General features: G+C 47.8%; 1 protein-coding gene across 1 annotated transcript; it reads left to right on the top strand.

Moving 5' to 3' along the window:
• The first annotated feature begins 337 nt into the window (after window positions 1-337).
• LOC117745867 (gamma-aminobutyric acid type B receptor subunit 2-like) lies at window positions 338-22464 on the top strand. Its single transcript, XM_034554447.1, has 19 exons — window positions 338-1074; window positions 1169-1564; window positions 5091-5228; window positions 9851-10021; window positions 10099-10200; window positions 10313-10378; window positions 10679-10861; window positions 12750-12992; window positions 14139-14199; window positions 14472-14552; window positions 14664-14814; window positions 15001-15124; window positions 15300-15509; window positions 15701-15808; window positions 17644-17829; window positions 17897-18007; window positions 18081-18156; window positions 18396-18504; window positions 22297-22464. The coding sequence occupies exons 2-19, from the start codon at window positions 1340-1342 to the stop codon at window positions 22445-22447; spliced, it is 2496 nt and encodes an 831-aa protein (XP_034410338.1). The 5' UTR covers window positions 338-1074; window positions 1169-1339; the 3' UTR covers window positions 22448-22464.
• Window positions 22465-24253: the final 1789 nt, after the last annotated feature.

Here is a 24253-nt window from a genome sequence, read left to right as displayed (position 1 = left end):
GTGAGACAGAATTAAAGATGTAAACAGGAAGTGAGACAGAATTAAAGATGTAAACAGGAAGTGAGATAGAATTAAAGATGTAAACAGGAAGTGAGACAGAATTAAAGATGTAAACAGGAAGTGAGACAGAATTAAAGATGTAAACAGGAAGTGAGATAGAATTAAAGATGTAAACAGGAAGTGAGACAGAATTAAAGATGTAAACAGGAAGTGAGATAGAATTAAAGATGTAAACAGGAAGTGAGACAGAATTAAAGATGTAAACAGGAAGTGAGATAGAATTAAAGATGTAAACAGGAAGTGAGACAGCGAGGTTAGCGAGGTGTGTAGTGACGGTCTAAAGGAGCAGCAGGACCTGGTCTTAGCGAGGTGTGTAGTGACGGTCTAAAGGAGCAACAGGACCTGGTCTTAGCGAGGTGTGTAGTGACGGTCTAAAGGAGCAACAGGACCTGGTCTTAGCGAGGTGTGTAGTGACGGTCTAAAGGAGCAACAGGACCTGGTCTTAGCGAGGTGTGTAGTGACGGTCTAAAGGAGCAACAGGACCTGGTCTTAGCGAGGTGTGTAGTGACGGTCTAAAGGAGCAGCAGGACCTGGTCTTAGCGAGGTGTGTAGTGACGGTCTATAGGAGCAACAGGACCTGGTCTTAGCGAGGTGTGTAGTGACGGTCTAAAGGAGCAGCAGGACCTGGTCTTAGCGAGGTGTGTAGTGACGGTCTAAAGGAGCAGCAGGACCTGGTCTTAGCGAGGTGTCTAGTGACGGTCTAAAGGAGCAACAGGACCTGGTCTTAGCGAGGTGTCTAGTGACGGTCTAAAGGAGCAGCAGGACCTGGTCTTAGCGAGGTGTGTAGTGACGGTCTAAAGGAGCAGCAGGACCTGGTCTTAGCGAGGTGTGTAGTGACGGTCTAAAGGAGCAGCAGGACCTGGTCTTAGCGAGGTGTGTAGTGACGGTCTAAAGGAGCAGCAGGACCTGGTCTTAGCGAGGTGTGTAGTGACGGTCTAAAGGAGCAGCAGGACCTGGTCTTAGCGAGGTGTGTAGTGACGGTCTAAAGGAGCAGCAGGACCTGGTCTTAGCGAGGTGTGTAGTGACGGTCTAAAGGAGCAGCAGGACCTGGTCTTAGCAAGGTGTGTAGTGACGGTCTAAAGGAGCAGCAGGACCTGGTCTTAGCGAGGTGTCTAGTGACGGTCTAAAGGAGCAGCAGGACCTGGTCTTAGTGACGGTGATCTGTCTGCTGAGGTCCCAGATCTGACATCTGGTGTCCGTGTTGATCCTTCTTATCTCCCGGCTGCTTACTGAGGATTACGGGTCCCTGCAGGAGCAGCAGAGGGACCGGGTTCAGCAGATGAAGATGGAGGAGGTGTTCAGGCTGCTGCCGGTCTGCTGGCTCCTGGTGGGCCCGGTACCGGCTCAGGTCCGCCACCCTCTACCCGCGCTGTGGATGATGCCAGGGGGGGACAACCTGACGGCCGACGTGGCCCCGGCGGTCCGGCTGGCTTTGCAGGACCTGAAGAGACAACCGCCCCCACTGGGGAACTACGAGATCCAGCTCCAGCTGCTGGACTCGCAGGTGCGTCACCTGGGACTCGGTCCCCCGGAGTCTGAGGTCTGTGTGAATTTTACCAGGACTGTGATGATGAAGTACTCCTTTACTGCAGTAGAAGTACTAATACCACAGTGGAGAAATACTCTGTTCCCAAGTCTTTTACTCACGATGCATCATAATGTTATTATTGATTACTTTATATACTAGTAGTTTAATCTACAATAATACTTCCTTATTATTCACCCCTAAAGCTGTCCGATAAATGTAGTAACAGTACAACATGTACTTCTGAGATGTAGTACAGTAGAAAGTACAACATGTACTTCTGAGATGTAGTACAGTAGAAAGTACAACATGTACTTCTGAGATGTAGTACAGTAGAAAGTACAACATGTACCTCTGAGATGTAGTACAGTAGAAAGTACAACATGTACTTCTGAGATGTAGTACAGTAGAAAGTACAACATGTACCTCTGAGGTGTAGTACAGTAGAAAGTACAACATGTACTTCTGAGATGTAGTACAGTAGAAAGTACAACATGTACCTCTGAGATGTAGTACAGTAGAAAGTACAACATGTACCTCTGAGGTGTAGTACAGTAGAAAGTACAACATGTACTTCTGAGATGTAGTACAGTAGAAAGTACAACATGTACCTCTGAGATGTAGTACAGTAGAAAGTACAACATGTACTTCTGAGATGTAGTACAGTAGAAAGTACAACATGTACCTCTGAGGTGTAGTACAGTAGAAAGTACAACATGTACCTCTGAGATGTAGTACAGTAGAAAGTACAACATGTACCTCTGAGATGTAGTACAGTATAAAGTACATGTACCTCTGAGATGTAGTACAGTAGAAAGTACAACATGTACCTTAGTACTGCATTTATCTCATTGTTGGACTCGATTGGCTTCTGTCAGAGTACAGAAACCCACTCACTGCTTTGGCCACACCCTCCACCTTGTTCTTACATATGGCATTGACATTGAGCATTTGGAGGTCTTCCCACAGAACCCTCTTCTGTCAGACCATTACCTCATAACTTTTGAGTTTATACTCCCGGAGTATACACCGTTAGTCAAAAGTTTCTACACCAGATGTCTAACTGACAGTGCTGTAGCTACATTTAAAGAAGAGATTCCTTCTGCATTTGATTCAATACCACGTCTCAATGTGACGGAGGACTCCTGTGCTAACTTTAGTCCGTCCCAGATTGATCATATTGTCAATAGTGCTACAGGCTCACTGAGAATGACACTAGACTCGATAGCCCCACTGAAGAAAAAGACAGTGAGGCAAAGGAGGTTTGCTCCCTGGTAGAACCCTCAGACCCGCGACCTAAAGCAAACTTCACGAAAGCTCGAAAGCATATGGCGTTCCACCAATCTGGAAGAATCACGCTTAGTTTGGAGAGATAGTCTTAAAACATATAAAAAGGCTCTCCGTAATGCCAGAGCAGCCTATTACTCATCAGTAATAGAGAAAAATAAGAACAACCCCAGGGTTCTCTTTAGCACTGTAGCCAGGCTGACAGAGAGTCACAGCTCTGTGGAGCCGTGTATTCCTATAGACCTCAGTAGTAATGACTTCATGAACTTCTTCAATGAAAAGATTTGAACTATTAGAGGCAAGATTGATGATCTCTTGCCCTCAACTACTGCCGATCTGTCATCAAGAGGAGTGGCCTTGGAAACGGCCGTATGCCCTGGTGTATATTTGGATAGTTTTTCTCCCATTAACCTAGACCAATTGTCCTCAACGGTTTCTACTTCTAAACCGTCTACCTGTCTCTTAGACCCCATCCCAACGAGGCTGCTTAAAGACGTGTTGCCTTTAATTGGCACCTCTCTGCTGGATATTGTTAATGTGTCTTTGCTAACAGGCCATGTACCACATTCCTTCAAAGTAGCTGTAATTAAACCTCTCCTGAAAAAGCCCACTCTTAATCCAGAGGTGTTGGCTAACTACAGACCGATCTCTAACCTTCCCTTCCTCTCTAAGATCCTTGAGAAAGTAGTCGTAAATCAGTTGAGTGACTTTCTACATCAGAATAGTTTATTTGAGGAGTTTCAGTCAGGATTTAGAAAACACCACAGCACAGAGACAGCACTGGTGAAAATTACAAATGACCTCCTAATTGCATCAGATAAAGGACTCATCTCTGTACTGGTATTATTAGACCTTAGTGCTGCGTTCGACACCATTGATCATGACATCCTATTACAGAGACTGGATCAGTCGATTGGCATTTCAGGTACCGCACTAAGTTGGTTTAAATCCTATTTATCAGATCGATCTCAGTTTGTATTTGTAAACGATGAAGCCTCAATGACCACCAACGTTAATCATGGAGTTCCACAAGGTTCTGTGCTTGGACCAATTTTATTTACCTTATATATGCTTCCTTTGGGCAATATTATCAGGAAACACTGCATAAACTTTCATTGCTATGCAGACGATACTCAATTATATCTATGGATCAAACCAGAGGAGACCAACCAGCTCGCTAAAATTCAAGAATGTCTTAAAGACATAAAAACATGGATGACCTGCAACTTCCTGATGTTAAACTCAGACAAAACTGAAGTTATTTTACTAGGCCCTGAACACCTCAGAGATCAATTATCTGGTGGTTTCTGTAGATGGCATTGCCCTGGCATCCAACACCACTGTAAAGAATCTCTAGTTATCTTTGACCGAGACTTGTCCTTTAACTCCACGTTAAGCAAATCTCAAGGATTGCATTTTATCATCTACGTAACATTTCAAAAATCAGGCACATCTTGTCTCAAAAAGATGCAGAAAAGCTGGTTCACGCGTTTGTTACTTCCAGACTAGATTACTGCAACTCCTTATTATCAGACTGCTCTAATAAGTCTCTTAAATCCCTCCAGTTGATCCAGAATGCTGCAGCTTGTGTACTCACAAAAACTAAGAAAAGAGATCACATGACTCCTGTATTAGCTGCTCTGCACTGGCTCCCTGTAAAATCAAGAATCACATTTAAAATTAGGATACACTGAGCACCTATCTCCTCTTCTCTCACTCCTTATGGATGAATTTACATCTCTCCATTGCACCTTATTAACTCTGCTTCCTCCCCGGAGTCTTTGTGACTTCACGTCTCATAGGGTCCATTGGACCTGAAGGTGTCTGATGCCTGGTGAGCCGGCCTCCCGCGTTGGCCCTGCTGATGCCCCGCCCCCCCTCCTCTCTACCTCCTTCTGTTTCATGGATTGGAGTTCCATTCATACATTGTCATATTCATGTAATGTGTTTATGTAACTCTGTAACTCTGTTCATCTGGTCACATGACATCTATTCATCTGTCCATCCGGGGAGAGGGATCCTCCTCTGTTGCTCTCCTGAAGGTTTCTTCCCTTTTTTCCCTGTCAAAGGTTATTTTTAGGGAGTTTTTCTTGATCCGATGTGAGGTCAAAGGTCAGGGATGTCGTATGTGTACAGATTGTAAAGCCCTCTGAGGCAAATTTGTGATATTGGGCTATACAAAATAAATTGAATTGAATTCATGTCCTTGACCTCACAGTGTGACCCGGCTGAATCCCTCAAAGCCCTGTTTGACGCCTTGTGGGCGGGGCCAGACTACCTGCTGCTGTTTGGAGGGGCGTGTCCTTCTGTGAGGGCGCTCATCGCTCGTTCTCTGCCGGCTCTCAACCTGCTGCAGGTACACAGTCGGTCCACTTCACCTAGTCCACTTCACCTAGTTTCCTCAAACCTCAAACATTGCTCCTCTTTCCTCAACCGTTCCTCTTCTTTCCTCAACCGTTCCTCCTCTTTCCTCAACCGTTCCTCTTTCCTCAACCGTTCCTCCTCTTTCCTCAACCGTTCCTCTTCTTTCCTCAACCGTTCCTCCTCTTTCCTCAACCGTTCCTCTTTCCTCAACCGTTCCTCCTCTTTCCTCAACCGTTCCTCCTCTTTCCTCAAACGTTCCTCCTCTTTCCTCAAACATCCCTCCTCTTTCCTCAAACATTCCTCTTTCCTCAACTGTTCCTCTTTCCTCAACCGTTCCTCCTCTTTCCTCAACCGTTCCTCTTTCCTCAACCGTTCCTCTTTCCTCAACCGTTCCTTTCCTCAAACGTTCCTCTTTCCTCAACCGTTCCTCCTCTTTCCTCAAACGTTCCTCCTCTTTCCTCAAACGTTCCTCCTCTTTCCTCAAACATCCCTCCTCTTTCCTCAAACATTCCTCTTTCCTCAACCGTTCCTCCTCTTTCCTCAACTGTTCCTCTTTCCTCAACCGTTCCTCTTCTTTCCTCAACCGTTCCTCTTCTTTCCTCAACTGTTCCTCTTGTTTCCTCAACCGCTCCTCTTTCCTCAAATGTTCCTCCTCTTTCCTCAACCGTTCCTCTTCTTTCCTCAACTGTTCCTCTTGTTTCCTCAACCGTTCCTCTTCATTCCTCAACTGTTCCTCTTCTTTCCTCAACCGTTCCTCTTCTTTCCTCAACTGTTCCTCTTGTTTCCTCAACCGCTCCTCTTTCCTCAAATGTTCCTCCTCTTTCCTCAAATGTTCCTCCTCTTTCCTCAACAGTTCCTCCTCTTTCCTCAACAGTTCCTCCTCTTTCCTCAACCGTTCCTCTTCTTTCCTCAACTGTTCCTCTTGTTTCCTCAACCGCTCCTCTTTCCTCAACCGTTCCTCCTCTTTCCTCAACAGTTCCTCCTCTTTCCTCAAACATTCCTCCTCTTTCCTCAAACGTTCCTCTTTCCTCAACCGTTCCTCCTCTTTCCTTAACCGTTCCTCTTTCATCAAACGTTCCTCTTTCCTCAAACGTTCCTCCTCTTTCCTCAAACGTTCCTCTTTCCTCAACCGTTCCTCTTTCATCAAACGTTCCTCTTTCCTCAAACGTTCCTCCTCTTTCAAATGTTCCTCTTTCCTCAACTGTTCCTCCTCTTTCCTTAACCGTTCCTCTTTCCTCAAACGTTCCTCTTTCCTCAACTGTTCCTCCTCTTTCCTCTTTCCTCAACCGTTCCTCCTCTTTCCCGTTTCTCCTCTTTCCTCAACCGTTCCTCCTCTTTCCTCAAATGTTCCTCTTTCCTCAACCGTTCCTCTTCTTTCCTCAAATGTTCCTCTTGTTTCCTCAACCGCTCCTCTTTCCTCAACAGTTCCTCCTCTTTCCTCAACAGTTCCTCCTCTTTCCTCAACAGTTCCTCCTCTTTCCTCAAACATTCCTCCTCTTTCCTCAAACGTTCCTCTTTCCTCAACCGTTCCTCCTCTTTCCTTAACCGTTCCTCTTTCCTCAAACGTTCCTCTTTCCTCAAACGTTCCTCCTCTTTCCTCAAACGTTCCTCTTTCCTCAACTGTTCCTCCTCTTTCCCGTTCCTCCTCTTTCCCGTTCCTCCTCTTTCCTCAACCGTTCCTCCTCTTTCCTCAAACGTTCCTTTTCTTTCCTCAACCGTTCCTCCTCTTTCCTCAACTGTTCCTCTTGTTTCCTCAACCGCTCCTCTTTCCTCAAATGTTCCTCCTCTTTCCTCAACTGTTCCTCCTCTTTCCTCAACCGTTCCTCCTCTTTCTTCAACAGTTCCTCCTCTTTCCTTAAACATTCCTCCTCTTTCCTCAAACGTTCCTCTTTCCTCAAACGTTCCTCCTCTTACCTCAACCGTTCCTCCTCTTTCCTTAACCGTTCCTCTTTCCTCAACCGTTCCTCCTCTTTCCTTAACCGTTCCTCTTTCCTCAACCGTTCCTCCTCTTTCCTTAACCGTTCCTCTTTCCTCAAACGTTCCTCTTTCCTCAAACGTTCCTCCTCTTTCCTCAAACGTTCCTCTTTCCTCAACTGTTCCTCCTCTTTCCTCTTTCTTCAACCGTTCCTCCTCTTTCCCGTTCCTCCTCTTTCCCGTTCCTCCTCTTTCCTCAACCGTTCCTCCTCTTTCCTCAAACGTTCCTTTTCTTTCCTCAACCGTTCCTCCTCTTTCCTCAACTGTTCCTCTTGTTTCCTCAACCGCTCCTCTTTCCTCAAATGTTCCTCCTCTTTCCTCAACTGTTCCTCTTGTTTCCTCAACCGCTCCTCTTTCCTCAAATGTTCCTCCTCTTTCCTCAACCGTTCCTCCTCTTTCTTCAACAGTTCCTCCTCTTTCCTCAAACATTCCTCCTCTTTCCTCAAACGTTCCTCTTTCCTCAAACGTTCCTCCTCTTTCCTCAACCGTTCCTCCTCTTTCCTTAACCGTTCCTCTTTCCTCAACCGTTCCTCCTCTTTCCTTAACCGTTCCTCTTTCCTCAAACGTTCCTCTTTCCTCAACCGTTCCTCCTCTTTCTTCAACAGTTCCTCCTCTTTCCTCAAACATTCCTCCTCTTTCCTCAAACGTTCCTCTTTCCTCAAACGTTCCTCCTCTTTCCTCAACCGTTCCTCCTCTTTCCTTAACCGTTCCTCTTTCCTCAACCGTTCCTCCTCTTTCCTTAACCGTTCCTCTTTCCTCAAACGTTCCTCTTTCCTCAAACGTTCCTCCTCTTTCCTCAAACGTTCCTCTTTCCTCAACTGTTCCTCCTCTTTCCCGTTCCTCCCCTTTCCTCAACCGTTCCTCCCCTTTCCTCAACCGTTCCTCAACCGTTCCTCCTCTTTCCTCAACCGTTCCTCCTTTTCTCAACTGTTCCTCTTTCCTCAACCGTTCCTCCTCTTTCCTCAACTGTTCCTCTTTCCTCAACCATTCTTCCTCTTTCCTCAACCATTCTTCCTCTTTCCTCAACCATTCCTCCTCTTTCCTCAACCGTTCCTCCTTTCCTCAACCGTTCCTCCTCTTTCCTCAAACGTTCCTCCTCTTTCCTCTTCTTTCCACAACTGTTCCTCGTCTTTCCTCAACTGTTCCTCGTCTTTCCTCAACTGTTCCTCCTCTTTCCTCAAACGTTCCTCTTCTTTCCTCAACTGTTCCTCTTTCCTCACCCGTTCCTCCCCTTTCCTCAACCGTTCCTCCTCTTTCCTCAAACGTTCCTCCTCTTTCCTCAACCGTTCCTCGTCTTTCCTCAACCGTTCCTCGTCTTTCCTCAACTGTTCCTCCTCTTTCCTCAAACGTTCCTCGTCTTTCCTCAACTGTTCCTCCTCTTTCCTCAAACGTTCCTCTTCTTTCCTCAACTGTTCCTCTTTCCTCACCCGTTCCTCCCCTTTCCTCAACCGTTCCTCGTCTTTCCTCAACTGTTCCTCGTCTTTCCTCAACTGTTCCTCCTCTTTCCTCAAACGTTCCTCCTCTTTCCTCAACCGTTCCTCCTCTTTCCTCAACTGTTCCTCGTCTTTCCTCAACTGTTCCTCGTCTTTCCTCAACTGTTCCTCCTCTTTCCTCAAACGTTCCTCTTCTTTCCTCAACTGTTCCTCTTTCCTCACCCGTTCCTCCCCTTTCCTCAACCGTTCCTCGTCTTTCCTCAACTGTTCCTCCTCTTTCCTCAACCGTTCCTCCTCTTTCCTCAACCGTTCCTCCTCTTTCCTCAACTGTTCCTCGTCTTTCCTCAACCGTTCCTCCTTTCCTCAACCGTTCCTCCTCTTTCCTCAAACGTTCCTCCTCTTTCCTCTTCTTTCCACAACTGTTCCTCGTCTTTCCTCAACTGTTCCTCGTCTTTCCTCAACTGTTCCTCCTCTTTCCTCAAACGTTCCTCTTCTTTCCTCAACTGTTCCTCTTTCCTCACCCGTTCCTCCCCTTTCCTCAACCGTTCCTCCTCTTTCCTCAAACGTTCCTCCTCTTTCCTCAACCGTTCCTCGTCTTTCCTCAACCGTTCCTCGTCTTTCCTCAACTGTTCCTCCTCTTTCCTCAAACGTTCCTCGTCTTTCCTCAACTGTTCCTCCTCTTTCCTCAAACGTTCCTCTTCTTTCCTCAACTGTTCCTCTTTCCTCACCCGTTCCTCCCCTTTCCTCAACCGTTCCTCGTCTTTCCTCAACTGTTCCTCGTCTTTCCTCAACTGTTCCTCCTCTTTCCTCAAACGTTCCTCCTCTTTCCTCAACCGTTCCTCCTCTTTCCTCAACCGTTCCTCCTCTTTCCTCAACCGTTCCTCGTCTTTCCTCAACCGTTCCTCCTCTTTCCTCAACCGTTCCTCCTTTCCTCAACTGTTCCTCTTTCCTCAACCGTTCCTCCTCTTTCCTCAACCGTTCCTCCTTTCCTCAACTGTTCCTCTTTCCTCAACCGTTCCTCCTCTTTCCTCAACCGTTCCTCGTCTTTCCTCAACTGTTCCTCCTCTTTCCTCAAACGTTCCTCCTCTTTCCTCAACCGTTCCTCCTCTTTCCTCAACTGTTCCTCGTCTTTCCTCAACCGTTCCTCCTCTTTCCTCAACCGCAGAGGACTTCAGGTAACTTTGAGGTGCTTCCTGTGATGTCTCAGGTGTCTTTCTCAGCCTCGCCCCCAAGCCTGTCCAACAGGAAGTGGAACGGGAACTTGTTCAGCACGGTACCGCCGGACCGAGCTCTGAATCAGGCTACCGTGAAGCTGCTGCAGCGCTTCAGGTGGACCAGAGTCGGTGTGATCACTCAGGAGGGGCCCAGGCTCTCAGAGGTGATGCTTCATTCACCTGTCCTAGTTTGTCCTTCAGCACCACCTTCATCCTCCATCTCTTCTGTATTCTGATCCAGATGAAGAAGGACCTGAGCCGGCAGCTGCTGAAGGCCGACGTTCACGTGGTGTCGTCGGAAAGTCTCTCTGAAGACGTCTGCAGCAGCTTGAGGAGGCTGAAGGTCCAGAGCACATTTAGTTCAGGACCAGAAGGTCCAGAGCACATTTAGTTTAGTTCAGGACCGGAAGGACCTCTTGGGGTCCACCTTCCCACTGCTACTGCTTGGTTTACAGGAACAGGATGTTCGTATCGTCATCGGCCAGTTGGAGGAGGAGTCTGTGTCCTCGGTGTTATGCTGTGTAAGTCTCTACATGTACCTGTCTGATATTATTGATCATTCATATTAAGATACAGATCCCTTTGTTGTTGGATTATACAAAGATTATTGCAGCTGTGGTGTGTTTCAGGCCTACAGTGAAGCAGCTGTGGTGTGTTTCAGGCCTACAGTGAAGCAGCTGTGGTGTGTTTCAGGCCTACAGTGAAGCAGCTGTGGTGTGTTTCAGGCCTACAGTGAAGCAGCTGTGATGTGTTTCAGGCCTACAGTGAAGCAGCTGTGGTGTGTTTCAGGCCTACAGTGAAGCAGCTGTGGTGTGTTTCAGGCCTACAGGCTGAACATGTTCGGCGCTCGGTACCAGTGGGTGGTTGTTGATGGAGGAACAGCCGGATGGAGGCTGGAGGGTTCTGGCTGTTCGGCCTCCAGCCTGCTGACGGCTGCCGAAGGATCCATCAGACTGCAGACGAGAGCGCTCGGCAACACGGACACACCGGGAATATCTGGACGGGTCAGTGACCTCCTAACCACGACCTCACTCCAAGTGACCTCCTAACCACGACCTCACTCCCAGTGACCTCCTAACCACGACCTCACTCCCAGTGACCTCCTAACCACGACCTCACTCCCAGTCACCTTCTAACCACGACCTCACTCCCAGTGACCTCCTAACCACGACCTCACTCCCAGTGACCTCCTAACCACGACCTCACTCCCAGTGACCTCCTAACCACGACCTCACTCCCAGTCACCTCCTAACCACGACCTCACTCCCAGTGACCTCCTAACCACGACCTCACTCCAAGTGACCTCCTAACCACGACCTCACTCCCAGTGACCTCCTAACCACGACCTCACTCCCAGTGACCTCCTAACCACGACCTCACTCCCAGTGACCTTCTAACCACGACCTCACTCCCAGTCACCTTCTAACCACGACCTCACTCCCAGTGACCTTCTAACCACGACCTCACTCCCAGTGACCTTCTAACCACGACCTCACTCCCAGTGACCTTCTAACCACGACCTCACTCCAAGTGACATTCTAACCACGACCTCACTCCCAGTCACCTTCTAACCACGACCTCACTCCCAGTCACCTCCTAACCACGACCTCACTCCCAGTGACCTTCTAACCACGACCTCACTCCCAGTCACCTTCTAACCACGACCTCACTCCCAGTCACCTTCTAACCACGACCTCACTCCCAGTCACCTTCTAACCACGACCTCACTCCCAGTCACCTCCTAACCACGACCTCACTCCCAGTCACCTTCTAACCACAACCTCACTCCCAGTCACCTCCTAACCACGACCTCACTCCCAGTGACCTTCTAACCACGACCTCACTCCCAGTGACCTCCTAACCACAACCTCACTCCCAGTGACCTTCTAACCACGACCTCACTCCCAGTGACCTTCTAACCACGACCTCACTCCCAGTGACCTTCTAACCACGACCTCACTCCCAGTGACCTTCTAACCACGACCTCACTCCCAGTGACCTTCTAACCACGACCTCACTCCCAGTGACCTCCTAACCACAATCTCACACCCAGTCACCTCTTAAACACGACCTCACTCCCAGTGACCTCCTAACCACGACCTCACTCCCAGTGACCTTCTAAACACGACCTCACTCCCAGTGACCTTCTAAACACAACCTCACTCCCAGTGACCTTCTAAACACAACCTCACTCCCAGTCACCTCCTAACCACAACCTCACTCCCAGTGACCTTCTAACCACGACCTCACTCCCAGTGACCTCCTAACCACAACCTCACTCCCAGTGACCTTCTAACCACGACCTCACTCCCAGTCACCTTCTAACCACGACCTCACTCCCAGTCACCTTCTAACCACGACCTCACTCCCAGTCACCTCCTAACCACGACCTCACTCCCAGTGACCTCCTAACCACAACCTCACTCCCAGTGACCTTCTAACCACGACCTCACTCCCAGTCACCTTCTAACCACGACCTCACTCCCAGTCACCTCCTAACCACGACCTCACTCCCAGTCACCTTCTAACCACAACCTCACTCCCAGTCACCTCCTAACCACGACCTCACTCCCAGTGACCTTCTAACCACGACCTCACTCCCAGTCACCTTCTAACCACAACCTCACTCCCAGTCACCTCCTAACCACGACCTCACTCCCAGTGACCTTCTAACCACGACCTCACTCCCAGTGACCTTCTAACCACGACCTCACTCCCAGTGACCTCCTAACCACAACCTCACTCCCAGTGACCTTCTAACCACGACCTCACTCCCAGTGACCTTCTAACCACGACCTCACTCCCAGTCACCTCCTAACCACAACCTCACTCCCAGTGACCTTCTAACCACGACCTCACTCCCAGTGAATGTTTCTTCTTCTCTATCGGCAGACTCCTCAGGATTACCAGGACTCCTATCTGAGACAGGTGTTCCAGGACGGGTCAAAGGTCAGCCCCCTCCACACCTTCGCCTACGACGCCGTCTGGGTTGCTGCCAGCGCGCTCAGCCAGGTGATGGACGCCGTGAAGACCAGAGAGAAGTTCAGCAGCCAGAGGAACCTGAGCGTCAGTAGGGAGGAAGTTCAGAGGACGCTGCTGGAGGCCGTGAAGCAGACGCAGTTTGAAGGAGTCACGGTGAGTTCACACCTGAGACACACACACACTCACACACCTGAGACACACACACACTCACACACCTGAGACACACACACACACCTGAGACACACACACTCACACACCTGAGACACACACACACTCACACACCTGAGACACACACACACTCACACACCTGAGACACACACACACACCTGAGACACACACACTCACACACCTGAGACACACACACACACACACACCTGAGACACACACACACACACACACACACACCTGAGACACACACCTGAGACACACACACTCACACACCTGAGTCACACACCTGAGACACACACACACACACTCACACACCTGAGACACACACACACACACACCTGAGACACACACACACACACCTGAGACACACACACACTCACACACTCACACACACCTGAGACCCACACACACACACACACACACCTGAGACACACACACACTCACACACCTGAGACACACACACACACACCTGAGACACACACACACACACCTGAGACACACACACACTCACACACCTGAGTCACACACCTGAGACACACACACACACACTCACACACCTGAGACACACACACACACACCTGAGACACACACACACTCACACACTCACACACACACACACCTGAGACCCACACACACACACTCACACACCTGAGACACACACACACGCACCTGAGACACACACACACACACACACTCACACACCTGAGACACACACACTCACACACCTGAGACACACACACTCACACCTGAGACACACACACACACACACACCTGAGACTCACACACCTGAGACACACACACACACACACACCTGAGACACACACACACACACACCTGAGACACACACACTCACACACCTGAGACACACACACACACACCTGAGACTCACACACCTGAGACACACACACACACACCTGAGACTCACACACCTGAGACACACACACACACACACCTGAGACACACACACTCACACACCTGAGACACACACACACACCTGAGACACACACACACACACACCTGAGACACACACACCTGAGACACACACACACACCTGAGACACACACACACTGGTGATACACACATATATTTGTGTGTTTATTTATCTTTATGAATATATATTTGTTGTTTCAGGGTCCAGTTTTATTTCGTCACGGAGAGAGGATGACGTCCATCGAGTTGATCCAGTTTCAAGGTGCTTGATTATTGATTACTGATCAGCAGTGTGTCCTCAGGCAGCAGTGTTGATATTATTGATTATTGATCAGCAGTGTGTCCTCAGGCAGCAGTGTTGATATTATTGATTACTGATCAGCAGTGTGTCCTCAGGCAGCAGTGTTGATATTATTGATTATTGATCAGCAGTGTGTCCTCAGGCAGCAGTGTTGATATTATTGATTATTGATCAGCAGTGTGTCCTCAGGCAGCAGTGTTGATATTGATTATTGATCAGCAGTGTGTCCTCAGGCAGCAGGGGCGTGCTGGTGGGAGACTTCAGTACATCCACCCTACAGCTGCGGGTGGTGAACGAGCTGCTGAAGTTTCCAGGTGAGACCCTGAATGCACCACAGACCGTCACAGTAACCCATTGATCATGGGCTCCGTCGCGCCGCCTCAAGATATTAATATCAGGATGATGCTGACCGTTTGCTGCTACAGGTCCAGGACCAGCCAGAGACCGGACTCTGGTCCTCGTGCAGCGGCAGCACGTCAGCTTCCTGCTGTACAGCACGGTGTCCTCAGCTGCAGCTGTGACCATCTTCATCACTCTGACCATCCTCTTCCTCACTGTCCTCCGCCATAAACATGAGTACTTCTCTTTCAGCTTCTTCATAATTCACATTTCTGGTTTGTTTCACTTTAACAATAATTAAGATGCAAATATACAAAACGCACACGTGTGCAGTACCACATAAACGTAGTGATTCGAAAGCTCCGTCAACATGAAAGCATGCATTAGATATGAATACATCCTGCTCTATATTAATATCTTTAGGCGGCGCGACGGAGCCCATGACGAGCTGCTGCTGCTGGGCCTCCTGCTGTCCTCCTCCTCCGTCCTGGTCTCTGGGGTGGACGGAGCCTCGTGGTCCCTCTGGTCCTCCGAGATGCTCTGCTCCGTGAGTTCATGAAGAGTACTGCACTCGCTGTACGACCTTTGTACTGCTTTGAACGTTGGTTACTGATTATTGATTTTATTATCATCAACACAGCTGCTCCATTAAAGTGACGAACACATATCATGGATGTCTAATAATGCTCCTTCTAGTATATTAAGATGCTGATCCTCCATAGGTGCGTCTGTGGACCGGGTCCTTGGGGCTCACGGGGAGCTTCTCCGTGCTCTTCCTCCGGACCTGGAGACTTCACTCGCTCTGCAGCATCAAGGAGGAGCCGGCCTCCTGCGCGCTGCTGCTCCTCCTGCTGCTGCCGGACCTGCTGCTGCTGGGCACCTGGCAGGTCCTGGACCCTCTCAGATGGGTGGTGCTGCAGCTCGGGCCTCAGGTACCGACCACAGGAGGGAGTCCCTTACATCAGCGTCATACAGTTAAACTAGAAGAGTTCATTTATTTATTTGACCACTTTCTTCTCAGAACAATTAATCTCATAAATTCATTTTCAACTGACTAAAATATACAATGAAGTTAAGTTTAAGTATGAAGTGGATGAATGACCTTTGACCTCTTGTCTCTCAGAGCATCTCTGCTCAGGACGAGGTGGTCCAGATGTTCTCTGAGCGCTGCAGCAGCTCCAACATGCAGCTGTGGCTCGCAGCCGCCTGCGGATACAAAGCTGCTCTCCTGGTCAGAACCCACTGGAACCTGATTACCTAGAACCTGATTACCTAGAACCTGCTGACCTAGAACTTGATTACCTGCAACCTGCAGACATAGAACCTGCAGACATAGAACCTGCAGACCTAGAACCTGCAGACCTAGAACCTGATTACGTAGAACCTACCGACCTAGAACCTGATTACCTAGAACCTGCCGACCTAGAACCTGCAGACCTAGAACCTGATTACGTAGAACCTGCCGACCTAGAACCTGATTACCTAGAACCTGCCGACCTAGAACCTGCCGACCTAGAACCTGATTACCTGGAACCTGCCGACATAGAACCTGCAGACATAGAACCTGCAGACATAGAACCTGATTACCTAGAACCTGCCGACCTAGAACCTGCAGACCTAGAACCTGATTACGTAGAACCTGCCGACCTAGAACCTGATTACCTAGAACCTGCTGACCTAGAACTTGATTACCTGCAACCTGCAGACATAGAACCTGCAGACCTAGAACCTGCAGACCTAGAACCTGCAGACCTAGAACCTGATTACGTAGAACCTACCGACCTAGAACCTGATTACCTAGAACCTGCCGACCTAGAACCTGCAGACCTAGAACCTGATTACGTAGAACCTGCCGACCTAGAACCTGATTACCTAGAACCTGCCGACCTAGAACCTGCCGACCTAGAACCTGATTACCTGGAACCTGCAGACATAGAACCTGCAGACATATAACCTGCAGACCTAGAACCTGCAGACCTAGAACCTGCAGACCTAGAACCTGCAGACCTAGAACCTGATTACGTAGAACCTACCGACCTAGAACCTGATTACCTAGAACCTGCCGACCTAGAACCTGCAGACCTAGAACCTGATTACGTAGAACCTGCCGACCTAGAACCTGATTACCTAGAACCTGCCGACCTAGAACCTGCCGACCTAGAACCTGATTACGTAGAACCTGGCGACCTAGAACCTGATTACGTAGAACCTGCAGACCTAGAACCTGCAGACCTAGAACCTGATTACCTAGAACCTGCAGACCTAGAACCTGATTACGTAGAACCTGCCGACCTAGAACCTGATTACCTAGAACCTGATTACGTAGAACCTGCCGACCTAGAACCTGATTACCTAGAACCTGCCGACCTAGAACCTGATTACCTAGAACCTGATTACCTAGAATCTGCCGACCTAGAACCTGATTACCTAGAACCTGCCGACCTAGAACCTGATTACGTAGAACCTGATTACCTCGAACCTGCCGACCTCGAACCTGCCGACCTAGAACCTGATTACGTAGAACCTGCCGACCTAGAACCTGCCGACCTAGAACCTGATTACGTAGAACCTGCCGACCTAGAACCTGATTACGTAGAACCTGCAGACCTAGAACCTGATTACGTAGAACCTGCCGACCTAGAACCTGCCGACCTAGAACCTGCAGACCTAGAACCTGATTACGTAGAACCTGCCGACCTAGAACCTGATTACGTAGAACCTGCCGACCTAGAACCTGCCGACCTAGAACCTGCCGACCTAGAACCTGATTACGTAGAACCTGCCGACCTAGAACCTGATTACGTAGAACCTGCCGACCTAGAACCTGATTACCTAGAACCTGCAGACCTAGAACCTGATTACCTAGAACCTGCCGACCTCGAACCTGCCGACCTAGAACCTGATTACGTAGAACCTGCCGACCTAGAACCTTCAGACCTAGAACCTGATTACGTAGAACCTGCCGACCTAGAACCTGCCGACCTAGAACCTGCAGACCTAGAACCTGATTACCTAGAACCTGCCGACCTCTGCTGATGTGTCGGACTATGACGGTCTCTGCTTCAGGGTCTGGGCTGTCTGGTGGCCCTGAGCGTCCGGACGCCGGGTGTGTTTGTCGTGGCGGCGTTCAGCGTGTCGGGACTGTCGGCATCGCTGCTGACGGCCCACAATCCTCCAGTCCAGCTGTGCGTGACCGGCGTCCTCGTCCTCTGCTGCAACCTCTTCATCGTCGGCTGGCTGTTCGGGCCGAAGGTCAGTGTGTCCGTCTGAGGCTCCGACCTCGGGGACGACACCCACATGTGGGTTCCTCTCTTTGCAGTTTCTGCGTTGGCACGGCGGCGAGCTGCAGCAGCCGGCGACCACAAGAGAGGACGAGTACCGGGCGAGGCTGAGCCGCTCGAACCGGCAGATGAAGACTCGGACCGCTCAGGTGAGGACGCGGACACGCCGCCGGCTTCGGCCCGTGTGAGCCAGTTCACGCTCAGTCTGATGTGTCTTTGCAGCTGGACCTGGAGATCGAGAACATCAGCATGCAGCTGTGTGAGACGTGTCGCCACACGGCGAGCGGGCGAGACGCGGGTAAGGACAGGAAGTCCCACAGACGTTAGCCTAGCTTAGCACAAAGAGTGGAAGCAGGGGGAAACTGCTAGCCTAGTTAGCTCCATCACAGAAGAGAAAACCAAACAAAGGCCAGATTCTGATGTTATAACATGTACACATATGTTTGTATTACATATGTATCCAGGTATTTTCTTTATATACATATTTATTTATTTATATTATATATGTATTTTTTTGAAATACCCGTGTGGCCTCAGCAGGCGGACTCAGATCTGTGACGTGGTCTCATGTGGCTCAGGTCTGGCCTGAGGACACAACCCCGGAGAGGGAACCTTTGAGTCCAGACAGCATCAACTCTCCTGAACAGTAAGAACCCTAGTTCCTCCCTTTACTGCAGTAGTACTAATACCCTGTGTAGTAGTACTAATACCCTGTGTAGTAGTACTAATACCCTGCTGCAGTGTAGTACTAATACCCTGTGTAGTGTTGTACTAATACCCTGTGTAGTAGTACTAATACCCTGTGTAGTAGTACTAATACCCTGTGTAGTAGTACTAATAGCCTGCTGCAGTGTAGTACTAATACCCTGTGTAGTAGTACTAATACCCTGTGTAGTAGTACTAATACCCTGCTGCAGTGTAGTACTAATACCCTGTGTAGTGTTGTACTAATACCCTGTGTAGTAGTACTAATACCCTGTGTAGTAGTACTAATACCCTGTGTAGTGTTGTACTAATACCCTGCTGTAGTAGTACTAATACCCTGTGTAGTAGTACTAATGCCCTGTGTAGTAGTACTAATACCCTGCTGCAGTGTAGTACTAATACCCTGCAGTAGTAGTACTAATACCCTGTGTAGTAGTACTAATACCCTGTGTACTAGTACTAATACCCTGTGTAGTAGTACTAATACCCTGTGTACTAGTACTAATACCCTGTGTAGTAGTACTAATACCCTGCAGTAGTAGTACTAATACCCTGTGTAGTAGTACTAATACCCTGTGTAGTAGTACTAATACCCTGCAGTAGTAGTACTAATACCCTGCAGTAGTAGTACTAATACCCTGTGTAGTGTTGTACTAATACCCTGTGTAGTAGTACTAGTACCCTGTGTAGTAGTACTAATACCCTGCAGTAGTAGTACTAATACCCTGTGTAGTGTTGTACTAATACCCTGTGTAGTAGTACTAGTACCCTGTGTAGTGTTGTACTAATACCCTGTGTAGTAGTACTAGTACCCTGTGTAGTAGTACTAATACCCTGTGTAGTAGTACTAATACCCTGTGTAGTAGTACTAATACCCTGTGTAGTAGTACTAATACCCTGTGTAGTGTAGTACTAATACCCTGCTGTAGTGTAGTACTAATACCCTGCAGTAGTGTAGTACTAATACCCTGCAGTAGTACTAATACCCTGCAGTAGTAGTACTAATACCCTGCTGTAGTGTAGTACTAATACCCTGCAGTAGTACTAATACCCTGTGTACTAGTACTAATACCCTGTGTAGTGTTGTACTAATACCCTGTGTAGTAGTACTAGTACCCTGTGTAGTAGTACTAATACCCTGCAGTAGTAGTACTAATACCCTGCAGTAGTAGTACTAATACCCTGTGTAGTGTTGTACTAATACCCTGTGTAGTAGTACTAGTACCCTGTGTAGTAGTACTAGTACCCTGTGTAGTGTTGTACTAATACCCTGTGTAGTAGTACTAATACCCTGCTGTAGTAGTACTAATACCCTGCTGTAGTGTAGTACTAATACCCTGCAGTAGTAGTACTAATACCCTGTGTAGTAGTACTAATACCCTGTGTAGTAGTACTAATACCCTGTGTAGTAGTACTAATACCCTGCAGTAGTAGTACTAATACCCTGCTGTAGTGTAGTACTAATACCCTGCAGTAGTAGTACTAATACCCTGTGTAGTAGTACTAATACCCTGCAGTAGTAGTACTAATACCCTGTGTAGTAGTACTAATACCCTGCAGTAGTAGTACTAATACCCTGCAGTAGTAGTACTAATACCCTGTGTAGTAGTACTAATACCCTGCTGTAGTGTAGTACTAATACCCTGCAGTAGTGTAGTACTAATACCCTGCTGTAGTGTTGTACTAATACCCTGTGTAGTAGTACTAATACCCTGCAGTAGTAGTACTAATACCCTGTGTAGTAGTACTAATACCCTGCAGTAGTAGTACTAATACCCTGCAGTAGTAGTACTAATACCCTGTGTAGTAGTACTAATACCCTGCTGTAGTGTTGTACTAATACCCTGTGTAGTAGTACTAATACCCTGCTGTAGTGTAGTACTAATACCCTGCTGTAGTGTAGTACTAATACCCTGTGTAGTACTAATACCCTGTGTAGTACTAATACCCTGCTGTAGTGTAGTACTAATACCCTGTGTAGTACTAATACCCTGTGTAGTACTAACACCCTGCTGTAGTGTAGTACTAATACCCTGCTGTAGTGTAGTACTAATACCCTGCAGTAGTAGTACTAATACCCTGCAGTAGTAGTACTAATACCCTGTGTAGTAGTACTAATACCCTGCTGTAGTGTAGTACTAATACCCTGCTGTAGTGTTGTACTAATACCCTGTGTAGTAGTACTAATACCCTGCTGTAGTGTAGTACTAATACCCTGCTGTAGTGTAGTACTAATACCCTGTGTAGTAGTACTAATACCCTGCTGTAGTGTAGTACTAATACCCTGCTGTAGTGTAGTACTAATACCCTGTGTAGTAGTACTAATACCCTGCTGTAGTGTAGTACTAATACCCTGTGTAGTACTAATACCCTGTGTAGTAGTACTAATACCCTGCTGTAGTGTAGTACTAATACCCTGCTGTAGTGTAGTACTAATACCCTGCTGTAGTGTAGTACTAATACCCTGTGTAGTACTAATACCCTGTGTAGTAGTACTAATACCCTGCTGTAGTGTAGTACTAATACCCTGTGTAGTAGTACTAATACCCTGCTGTAGTGTAGTACTAATACCCTGTGTAGTAGTACTAATACCCTGCTGTAGTGTAGTACTAATACCCTGCTGTAGTGTAGTACTAATACCCTGCTGTAGTGTAGTACTAATACCCTGTGTAGTAGTACTAATACCCTGCTGTAGTGTAGTACTAATACCCTGTGTAGTACTAATACCCTGTGTAGTAGTACTAATACCCTGCTGTAGTGTAGTACTAATACCCTGTGTAGTAGTACTAATACCCTGCTGTAGTGTAGTACTAATACCCTGTGTAGTAGTACTAATACCCTGCTGTAGTGTAGTACTAATACCCTGCTGTAGTGTAGTACTAATACCCTGCTGTAGTGTAGTACTAATACCCTGTGTAGTAGTACTAATACCCTGCTGTAGTGTAGTACTAATACCCTGTGTAGTACTAATACCCTGTGTAGTAGTACTAATACCCTGCTGTAGTGTAGTACTAATACCCTGCTGTAGTGTAGTACTAATACCCTGTGTAGTAGTACTAATACCCTGCTGTAGTGTAGTACTAATACCCTGCTGTAGTGTAGTACTAATACCCTGTGTAGTAGTACTAATACCCTGCTGTAGTGTAGTACTAATACCCTGTGTAGTAGTACTAATACCCTGCTGTAGTGTAGTACTAATACCCTGTGTAGTGTAGTACTAATACCCTGTGTAGTGTTGTACTTGTCAACGGGTTAGGGGTTACGTCACGCAAAGACTACACACACCACACAAAGATTACACAACACTGTGTAGTCGTTTGTGTCTCTGTAGTCGTTTGTGTCTCTCTGTAGTTGTGTGTCTCTGTAGTTGTGTGTCTCTGTAGTTGTGTCTCTCTGTAGTCGTTTGTGTCTCTCTGTAGTCGTTTGTGTCTCTGTAGTTGTGTGTCTCTGTAGTCGTTTGTGTCTCTCTGTAGTCGTTTGTGTCTCTGTAGTCGTTTGTGTCTCTCTGTAGTCGTTTGTGTCTCTGTAGTCGTTTGTGTCTCTCTGTAGTCGTTTGTGTCTCTGTAGTTGTGTGTCTCTGTAGTTGTGTCTCTCTGTAGTTGTGTGTCTCTGTAGTTGTGTGTCTCTGTAGTTGTGTCTCTCTGTAGTCGTTTGTGTCTCTGTAGTTGTGTCTCTCTGTAGTTGTTTGTGTACTTGTACTCGGGGTTTGATTTCCTGGCCGTGTTGCCCTCAGCATGTGGCGCCGTCGGTCCGTCCAGCTGCCGATCCTCCATCTTTCCTACCTGCCCGCCGGCGGCGGCGTCAGCGCCAGCAGCTCCGGTCTGTTCACGATGACGACTTCCTGTTCCACTGACGCCCCTGGACCAATCACACGGCAGCTGTGACCTTCAATGAGAGCGCTTTATTTCAATATTACATTGATTTGTATTAAAAATAAGAGACATTACTTCAAATCTGCCATTAAAATGTTTTCTAAATATCCTGAAGTGCTTCCTGTTTAATCAGCTTAGCGACACTGATCAGGGATCAGGTGATAACGGTCTCTAAAGCTATAGAGACCGTTATCACCTGATCAGGTCTGGGGGAGATACTGAAGGTTCTGGATCAGGTCTGGGGGAGATACTGAAGGTTCTGGATCAGGTCTGGGGGAGATACTGAAGGTTCTGGATCAGGTCTGGGGGAGATACTGAAGGTTTTGGATCAGGTCTGGGGGAGATACTGAAGGTTTTGGATCAGGTCTGGGGGAGATACTGAAGGTTCTGGATCAGGTCTGGGGGAGATACTGAAGGTTTTGGATCAGGTCTGGGGGAGGTCTGGGGGAGATACTGAAGGTTTTGGATCAGGTCTGTGGGAGTTACTGAAGGTTCTGGATCAGGTCTGGGGGAGATACTGAAGGTTTTGTATCAGGTCTGGGGGAGATACTGAAGGTTCTGGATCAGGTCTGGGGAGATACTGAAGGTTCTGGATCAGGTCTGGGGGAGAAACTGAAAGTTTTGGATCAGGTCTAGGGGAGTTACTGAAGGTTTTGGATCAGGTCTAGGGGAGATACTGAAGGTTTTGTATCAGGTCTGGGGGAGATACTGAAGGTTCTGGATCAGGTCTTGGGGAGATACTGAAGGTTCTGGATCAGGTCTGGGGGAGATACTGAAGGTTTTGGACACGTTGGGCTGCAGATGCACAAACATGTTGCTCTTAATGCTTAATTTAAATTATTCTAACAACCAAAGGCATGACTACGGGAACAAACCTTTTATTCGGAACCTTAACGTCCGTCTGCAGAGCGACAGGAAGCCGTCGATGACGTCACCTCTGGGGTTGGGGTACCTAACTTAGGTAACCCTGACCCCTAACCCTCTGGGGTTAGGGTACCTAACTTAGGTAACCCTGACCCCTAACCCTCTGGGGTTAGGGTACATAACTTAGGTAACCCTAACTTAGGTAACCCTAACCCTAACCCTCTGGCTTTGCTCCAGAAATATACCAAGAATTCAAAGACCTTTTCTTCCACTTCTTGGTAAAGTGTTGAAGGCTGCAGCTCCTTTACTACCAACGTCCTCTCCATGTCATCCTGATGCATATTACCATTCAATATGTCAAATGGAAATATATGTTCAACGTTTTGGAAGGTTATTCGCTGAGTAATTAATTAATTGTGTTATTTATTTGGGTAAATGGTTACGGCTCCATTGTCCCTGAACCTCTGGCCGCGAGAACACACTCACCTGGTAATCGTGTTATTAAAATGGAACATATCTTTTGGTTGTATGCAGACAATATACTGCTGTTTCTCTGCAACCATAAACAATTGCTGGCTTTAGAAGTCTCTATGGCTATCAGATCAATGTGGATCACTCTACCGCCCTACCACTGGGGGGCAGTAGAGACTCATAACACAAGGGCTTTAAATAACTTCCAATAACTGGGAACCCACATGCCGTCCCAAAGAAGCCCTGGTGAAGAGGAATAAACCGGATTTAATGAGATGGCTGCCACTTCTGGATAGCTCATATTCAAATTAAAATTAATATACTCCCTTGATTGTTGTACGCTTTGCAAATGATAACTGACGACGTCCCAATGAGCTTCACTGATCACCCATGGGAAGCAATCGTGTTAATTAGTTAGTTAACAATCCCAGGACTCCCAGTTTAAGATTATACACAAATTACAAACTTCCCCGCATTGCATTG

This window comes from Cyclopterus lumpus, chromosome 16 (assembly GCF_009769545.1).
Source record: "Cyclopterus lumpus isolate fCycLum1 chromosome 16, fCycLum1.pri, whole genome shotgun sequence".
NCBI classification, from domain to species: Eukaryota; Metazoa; Chordata; class Actinopteri; order Perciformes; family Cyclopteridae; genus Cyclopterus; species Cyclopterus lumpus.
This window is presented reverse-complemented; position numbering and strand designations above follow the sequence as displayed.

Excerpts from the sequence above, each read along its gene's own strand:
- LOC117745867 (XM_034554447.1), top strand. The coding sequence starts at position 1,340 with ATGAAGATGGAGGAGGTGTTCAGGCTGCTGCCGGTCTGCTGGCTCCTG. Across the intron at positions 10,379-10,678 it reads TGTCCTCGGTGTTATGCTGT|GCCTACAGGCTGAACATGTT; the intron begins GTAAGTCTCTAC and ends GGTGTGTTTCAG. Across the intron at positions 10,862-12,749 it reads CACCGGGAATATCTGGACGG|ACTCCTCAGGATTACCAGGA; the intron begins GTCAGTGACCTC and ends CTCTATCGGCAG.